This window comes from Haliotis asinina, chromosome 9, assembly GCF_037392515.1.
Source record: "Haliotis asinina isolate JCU_RB_2024 chromosome 9, JCU_Hal_asi_v2, whole genome shotgun sequence".
NCBI classification, from domain to species: Eukaryota; Metazoa; Mollusca; class Gastropoda; order Lepetellida; family Haliotidae; genus Haliotis; species Haliotis asinina.
The window spans coordinates 7,507,601-7,516,446 of NC_090288.1; the positions used below are offsets into that span (position 1 = coordinate 7,507,601).

At 39.8% G+C, this 8,846-nt stretch overlaps 1 protein-coding gene across 1 annotated transcript; it reads right to left on the minus strand.

Annotated features, from left to right (window-relative positions):
* Positions 1–736: 736 nt before the first annotated feature.
* On the minus strand, positions 737–7,527 carry LOC137296897 (perlucin-like). Its single transcript, XM_067828782.1, has 3 exons — positions 7,230–7,527; positions 3,345–3,524; positions 737–963 (listed from the first exon to the last, which is right to left on the minus strand). The coding sequence occupies exons 1-3, from the start codon at positions 7,525–7,527 to the stop codon at positions 737–739; spliced, it is 705 nt and encodes a 234-aa protein (XP_067684883.1).
* Between the last annotated feature and the right edge of the window lie 1,319 nt (positions 7,528–8,846).

Sequence of the window (8,846 nt, forward strand, 5' to 3'; positions counted from 1 at the left end):
GTCAATTGAAGATTCTACATGATGTTGTCAACTGAAGATTCTAAATGATGTTGTCAACTGAAGATTCTAAATGATGTTGTCTATGTGTAAATCACAAGAGTAAGCAAACGTCGTTTGAAGCTCCTTGAAATCTTCAGTATGTTTCATCTTCTCTCGAACATTGTGAAATGTTCACCAAAGGTTGGAGCTGTTGAAAGTTTGCTCGACGTAAAGTGTCTCAGTGTATTTTACTGCAAGCATACACAATGCAATGCAATGCAAGTAGCACTGACAAAGTCATTACTGTAAGCAACCTTGTAAACAACAACGGAGAGAGTTCTACGGATATACAACTTCTTTATTACAATGTATGCAGTGGTTTGGTGTAGATGCTAACACCTTTGTCAAGCAAGTGAATCAAAGAAGTTGAATATCCATAGAATATCACACCAAGTCTAACTGCCACCACAGGAAGTCACCAAATAAAGTTTTGGTGACATGGTAAACGGCATGTACAATTGACAGTAAATGTGTAAGAAGAGGGGTTGTTTGAAATAATGAAAACACAAACTGAATATTTAAACAAGTTTCCAACGACCAACGGGTGATACTTTATCATGTGGTAGTCTGTGCAACAAATTTCAAAGCAGATTCATCCTAAAAAGAGTGGCATGATCTTTTTTGTTGTGAATTACTGAAATTGTCTCTAAGGAGGACATAAGCCGACGCCAATATTTGCACATTATATTCATGGATTTCAAAGGTCTTTTTGACAGATGTAGCGCTTTGTTTCTACTCGTCTCCTGTCTTGCCAGAGGAACGGTTTGGTAAATCTGCTGGCGACCAGGTAATCGTGCTGTTCTGAAGTATTTGTAGGGTTGTCTGGACTCCAGGCAAAGTAGGTCATAGGTCGGCCATCATGGAATACCCACTGACCTTCATTTTCCGCATCTGAACCGTCCAAGAAGTAGCTAAATGCCGCATCTGCAAGGATAAAAATGCACGTTCAGGTAAGCTGTACCTTTCGAAATATCGAGAAGTACTTATTCTTGACAAATAGATTGTTGCAAGCAAAAGCAAGCTAAACAACGGCAAAGAGTACGAGGTGTGTGTGTGTGTGCGTGCGTGCGTGCGTGTGTGTGTGTGTGCGTGTGGTGCTTTGAGTTTGGATTGTATAGCGAAATGTGCTTTCAAATCCTTGTATGGGTGAAGTGTGGATCCCACCCTGCATTTTCGTTCAGTGGTAGTATTTGGGTTTGGCGTAAAAATATATCGTCTCATTACATGCTTACAGATTCAGCGTCAGCAATTGGCTTCAATCATAGCCTGAAATCTCCAGGACTTTTCCGATTTCACCTTACTCACTGCCAGAAAGAAGAACATCAGGATTCTGAAACTCTAGGTGAGGAGTGAGCGAATGAGTTTAGTTTTACGCCGCATTCAGCAATATTCCAGCTATATGGCGGCGGTCTGGAAATAGTCGAGTCTGGACAACACAATCCAGTGGTCAACAGCATGAGTATCGACGGGGATTTTGACGTATGTCATCCATGTCAGCGGACCACCCGATCTCGTTAGTCGCCTCACACGACAAGCATGAGTTACTAAAGATACATTCTAACCCGGACACTCACGGGTCGGTAGGTGAGGCAGAGATAGATCGACCACGTCAACGACACACACAATACAATACACACTCATTCGTATGCGGCCTGTGCAGCACGAAGATAGAACTGATCTTCGGCAACCGATGCTTGGTTTGACGCGGTTGACAGACGTACTGCCCTCGTTACTGTTTGTAATTAAATAGAAATTGCATAGATTCTGAGGTTTTCAGTCACTGGATTGTCTCCTCCAGGGCAGCTGGTATATTACTGAGCGTGACGTGAAACAAACAAACGAATCATTAGCATACCCAAAGAGTGATGACTTACTAATGTTCGTCACACCGACATTTCTGTCATATCGTGACGAGAACCATTATTATCGTAGTAAACCTAAATAAAGTGAGAAATTAGAAACTTGTTGACAATGAACAGTAAAAATACCAGTGTCACTTAATGTAAAACTAGCATTTAATCATAAAACGATATTATTATAGAGGACACTACGATGTAAAAACGGGTAGGGTAGGGCAGATGACCATACTGCATACCTAACGAGGTAGCCAGTGTAAATAAACTACGGAGTCAACGATACCAAACTTCAATGTTTGGGGTACATGTTGTACTTTCAGGATAACATAGAATCGGTTCCTTCAGGGCAGTTCCACGCGTCCCAGTTACTTCTGTGGGTCTGCAGAAGGTCATTACCTGACTGTTGCAAAAATTATGGTTAATGGTTGAAGAAGTACACTGCTGCACCATCTTCGATGATTTGGTTTTGCACTTTTCATTTCTGTTTTTAAATTTCTTGCATAGAGCCATACTGACTCCTCGCGAAATGCTCTTAAACACTGCTTACTGGTAAACACATATAAGATGATCCACGACCTCACAAATGACCCCAATTTGCATACTTGGGAACGCCCCACAGAACGATCCACTTGAAACAAGAGGGAGACAGGTTGTCTGATAAATATCGAGTTCATTTTCCCCGTGCGTTTCACGCAAGAATTGTTATAGTACACACGATTTGGGAACAGGTACAATCCCAACGAATTGAATCAACACAATATACTGAGCAAATATGTTTAGGACCACCGATCCATTTCACGAAGCAAATGACATTTTCCTGGTTTTTTTTAAAACAGAATTGTTGAATATCTAAAATGTTTGTCAATGCCCCAATCATCTATTTGTCTTCGTCTTAACTAAAGGTTAGCGTGGAATATAAGTATCTCATGCCTGAAATTGCAGTCTTATCACTCGAAGGAATATGCGCTGTTGATTTCATGTCACGGTTAGCATGTATTGCACGTGCATAATCGTCAAGCTACCTGTAGCAGCCAAGTGTACTCGCCCAATTCGTTGAACCGCCTCTCTTGTCACAAATGCGTTTAGTGCGCAGGATAATCTATTATGTGTCTAGCAGTAGTTCCATAGTTCTTTTAATCATGTAGGACACAACTGATCATTGTTTGACTCTCGATTTGTTTTAGCAGTATACAACAATATATGCAGACTGATGAGTCACGTGACACCCTGATATTGATAAATAATTCAGAATCCTATTTCCACTTCCCATCGATCGCGACTAATAACAAGCATCACATGATTGAGGGTGTTTGCTTTAGGTGAACAGGAAACAATTGCAGGCTTTGATGCTGTGTTCTTAGAGGGAGTTGTTTTCTCCGGCAGAATAATCATCTATTTGTTCAGTGACTCGTAGTGTCACTAAAAGGACGCATATCATAGTGGACAAACCTGATGACAACGTGATCTGCTTGGCGACGTGGTTCTGCTTGTCCTCGCTGTCAATCACAGCAAAGTGTTCTCCTCTTGACGTGCAGTCTGTAAGTCCGTCGTCGTAGGTGATCTTGTCGAGATGAAGTTGGTAGCAGATGTTGAGGAGGCGGTTGTGGACGTAGCCAGGTGGACAAGTACCTGAGACACACAATTTTTTTCCATCCACTTAGCTGAACTTTACCAAGCTTACACAAATTGATATTCACTCAAAGTTACATTCAAATGCACATTTTCATGTGCTTATTTGGACATCAAAATATTAGCTATTAATAATTTAGCGGACTGAGAGAATACTATTTGCCATATAATAAATGGGATATATGAATACTATTTACAATCAACACCACGGACTCAAAGCTCAAATGTACGAAAAAGCAATTATAATGCACGTAAAAACTTTATGGTACAGATAAATCTTTTTCAAATAATGAAATATGAGATGACATCTCACACGGGTAAACACATCTTTCATGCTCACTGCCCGAGGGAAAGACATTAAATGTGATTTTTACTGATTTTGTTAATTGATAAATGAAAGCTTTGGCCTCAGCAGTGAAAACTGTACTAATGTCTTCGATTCTTGAGCAGACAGTATTGGATCTAATGACAGTGACACAAGCATCAGTTTTGAATGTATCTGTTAAATGGATGTGTCGGTGTACTATTTTGAGAGTGATTGGTTGTTTTCCTGTAGAAAGAAAAATGCTTTGTTTGGAACTGTTTCAGTTTAGATATGGTAGGGGAAGGCAGAGGTTGTCATGGTGATGAGTGAGTGAGTGAGTGAGTGAGTTACTTTTTACCGTCACATCGGCAGTATTTCAGTCATATCGAGACTAAAAATAGTTTTAAATTAATGAAAACTATGGTGCTATTACAGTTCAACAAGTCTAGACAGTAGATAGTTCTAGACAGTAAAAATGACTAGAATGTCACAGAAACAAGAAATAAAACTAGGTTCTATCTCTAAATTGTGATGTCAACCAGGACAATACAATGTCTATAACGGGATGTATATTGCTGATTATCACCACTAGGGACTATCGGTTGTAATAGTGCTTTTGGGACGTTTTGGGACTTATGTACCCTCCCAGGATGACAATAAGTTTACAATACTTTAACTCCCCCCTGGGGTACAGTCACTAACAATCCCAGTTACTAATTTAATCTACCAGTTATGAAATACCATTTATCTATTTACAGCGTTATCAATCCAAATATATAAACACTTCAATTTCTTTTAAAAACACAAGTAATGAAAATGAACTAATGTTCTAAAGATCCTTTAGGGATGAAACTTTGAAACATTCATCCCTTGTGATGGAAAATTCAATACAGTCAAGCAGCACATGCGAGGTAGATCATCACCTTTTAGGACGTATTCGTGGGTATATTGCGTATGGCCATAGGAACATCATCACATAATGACCTGGACTGACATAAAATCTGGACTGACTACCCACGTAGGTGTAAATATTTCTTGGTTTAATTTTTTCGTAATTCATTGACACCAGCCTAGGTGAAATTTGATCTGTCATCTGTTAATCGAGAAGGTATTGTGATATTGAGATCAGTTTTAGCTGCAGAGAAAAGGCCTACAACAGACACATTATAGACGTCCACAATCAATGTAATGCTCTTATGCTTCTATGAAAGGCATTTCAGTTACGTAATGTCTCGGGCTGAAATCGTGGACATAAATTCAGCGTGAGTGAGTGAGTTGAAATTATCGGCAATATTTCAGCCATATTGTGACATAAAGATTATAAATGAATAATAAACACAACTAAATCATAAAACATCTAGATTATCACTGGAATAAATTAAAGACTATGGATGACAATACAATATATACTGGTCACATAAAGAAACTGTGCATTGTCAAAATATTATCCCAGTAAATGGTGATAAGTACGATAACAATGTTAAAAGCTACACATAAACTACAATGGAGGGATCATGAAACCATAACAAGTCGGGAGAATTTCAGTTGAAAAGTCAATCACAATGACGTCACAAGCGGGACAGGGGTCAAACGACCATGTCACAAGCTTAGTTACAGGTGTGTCCACCATCGGCATTGAGAACAGCAGTGAATCGACGACGCATAGAGTCTATCAAACGTGCAAGGAAGGCTTGTGGTTTGCCAGATTCTCTCAAGTTCTGTTGCAAGGTCAAGGACGTTATCTGGCGGATGAAGAAGATCCATCTCGTCCCAAACATGCTCTATCGGGGAGAGATCCGGTGAATATGCAGGCCAAGGCGGTAAGTCAACGTTGTGGTGTAGCAAGAAATCCATAGCAAGCCTTGGCGTATGACGGCGGGCATTGTTCTGTTGGAATGTTAACCCACGGCCACGACGTTGCAGAAAAGGAATTGCCACAGGTTGAAGAATCTGATCCCAGTAGCCCACACCAGTTAAGTTACCCTTAACAATCCCCAAGGAGTTCTTTGGCATGCTGTTATTCCACCCCAAATCATCACGGAACCACCACCAAAGCGCGCGATTGCTCTATAAGACACAGACCTCCGCATAACGTTCTCGAACCCGTCTATAGGCACGTTGACGTCCATCACTATGGGAAATGTCTCAAGGACGTTACGGCAGTGAGACGACTGGTCCCTATGAGTGTACGTTAGTGAGTGAGTCTAACGTCACATCGACAATATTTCAGCAATATTGTGACGAGGACAAGTTTGATATAGAAATGAAAGATGTGTATATTATAAACACCTGTCGGCAAAGGACAATATAACGACTAGAATATCACAATTACAATTAGAGCTATTGTGAAGAGATAAATCTAATATCACCATATATAATATAAGACATGGGCTATAGATCAGCAACAACTGAAGGTAGATCACCATACTCGGGACCATGGAGGGACACTGGTGAATATGACCCCTCTTACCCCTGGGTTCCATGTACATGTCCTGGTGGTCTGACAACGCTTTGGTTGATGGCTCTTTTGGGAAGTATGTGAAAACACGTCAGAATGAATTTCAACACAGAGACTTGCCTGTGTGCCCCTGCTCTTGTTAAGAAACTGATGTAATGGCACTGATAATAAGTGTTCTCGAAAGGCTGCTTCGATACGCCGAAGTGTTCTCAATTTTGCCGCATTTGCTTTCACGATTTGTTTCAGCATGTAGTAAATTCACAGTCATACATAATGTGAACTTTCAGTTTCAGTAAATAGATAAAATATGTTGGTAAGGTTGATGAGATGTTAGCTGAAACAGAATAATTTGTGTCATTGGGTTTTTACCTTAAGTTAATACGATGAGGCCTTTCGTTACACATTCATTTGTTCCACGACGATTTCCGAAGTTTTGCCGATGATTTTAAACCTTTTTCGAAAATACCAAAATCGCCAGACATAGTCTCATTGGTTTAAACAACCATTATCGACAAACATGCTTCTGTCATACGATTCATAATTTGAAACTGGGACGTGATGTAAAACTAGGTTTAAACCGTCTTCGTACATGAGGCACCAGGAGTTAACTGGTCATTTTTCACACTGATACATAGTTGGGGTGGCTACATCGCACCTTTACACAGCGTGACGAGGGAACCCTAAGTTCGATGCTACCTCACCACCCTCTGTGACCTGTTTTACCATTTCCACGCGCTTTCTTCAATAAAATCAGGAAAACTGTGTCCACGTTTGATGAATAAATCTAGGGCGTTGGGGTAGGCTTGAGGATAAACCTTCGCTTCTGTTTCAGAAAACATTGGTCGATCCCCCATGCGACTTATTCCTGGCGTCCCTTTTCGTGATATTGCTAAAAGGTCTTAAAAACCATACTACTTCACTCATGAAAAATGTCAGGTCTCACCTACTGTTAAGCTGTAGTACTCGGTACCTGGGTCTTGCTGTCCGTCCTCAGGCGACATGAACAACACGTCATGGAACTGGCACCGTCGGTGTTGCCGTCTGTAAAAGACAGACACACACGCTTCGATCTGGAGGCACAGCAGAACACACTCTGTACTACTGTAAACGTTTAAAATTTCAAACGTGAAAGGTTTTGACACGAGAACATTGTCAAACTCTTTCCATTTAACACCAAATCCGATGTTGATCAAAGCAGGTGTACGATTAAGTAGACAAAGGAACATCAATTCCCGAATCATTGCGTCCTTCTTTTCTGGATGCCAATCAATGTGTGATAGTAAACTGTAGAGAGGTTGAATAACGTTGGATAGTGTGCGGCAGGTGACCCATAATCAATGTATTTTTTGTTGATCTGTTGCCATGTTTTGTGACAAGTTGTGAAAGTTTCCATGTGGTGCTGTCCCGGTTAGAGTAGAAGCTGTCTGCTATATAAATATTGTATGAGAAAATAGAACGTTTTAACTGTATCAAGGACGTCGAAAATGAATTACATGACATGCTTCACTGTGTACACGATAATCCGAGGGAGAGCCTTTTTAACCAGTGCATTTCTTTATGTCACATTTTTAGAATTTCTGAAATTGATGAAATGGGATACTTTTACGTGTTTTAATACAGGCTGAATCCCCATTCTTATTTTAAACGAGAAAAAGTATTATTTTATTTTGGTAAAACTTGTTGTTAACCTCTTTCAAGTCTATGGTAATTCTGTTTTGAATGATTCACTTTTATAAATGCACTGTACGTACAAATGTACGTGAGACGTTAATAAACTACTGTCTGTCTGTCTGTCTGTGACAGTCAAGTGTGTGGGCATGTACGTTTTGGGTAGAAACCTGTAAACGATCGAGTGTGTGAACAGCGTCAGTGTTCGCGTTTTCCTGTAATTAGCAGCGTTTTATCGGTAAAATTAGTCACATACCGGTAAGTTGTGTGACATTGAATGCCAGGTTGAGCAAAAATGTGTTTGATCTGATATTAAAAAAAGTATTACAAAATATTGAGATTGTTAAAAATTAACTTTATTCATATCTAGTATCTGTAATATATTTGAAAGTTAAATCTGTGATTTATCTTACAGCACATTATGTAAATGTAATTTTCATGTACCACTGAGAGTGGATGAAACAAAATAATGATTTATTGTTTGCTTGGGTGTATCCCTGAATGACAGCTCTCCAGATTTCACAATAGTTAATTGCAGTGTCCACTCAGGGGCAGACTTGGAGCAGGGTGGCTGCTCTGGAACTAAGAACTGGAAATTAATTAATCTTCTGATCATTACCATTTAACTTCTCAGGTAACAAATGTTTTGACTACGGGTTTACCCTTTCGTATGAGCATGCTGGAGATTATTTGCTGTTTTCATCTTACTTTTAAGCAAACTCTCACCAGGTCTCCGGCTGTGATAAACATGTAATATATACTGTGTGCAGGGCACGATGTGCATCTTTCACATGTATGTAAATAGGAGAGATTGTGACAGGGAGGAATCAGTGATTCGACATCTATTAGAAGGTTTTTGGTATAACCGCCCTAACCAAAATAAGAAGGGTAT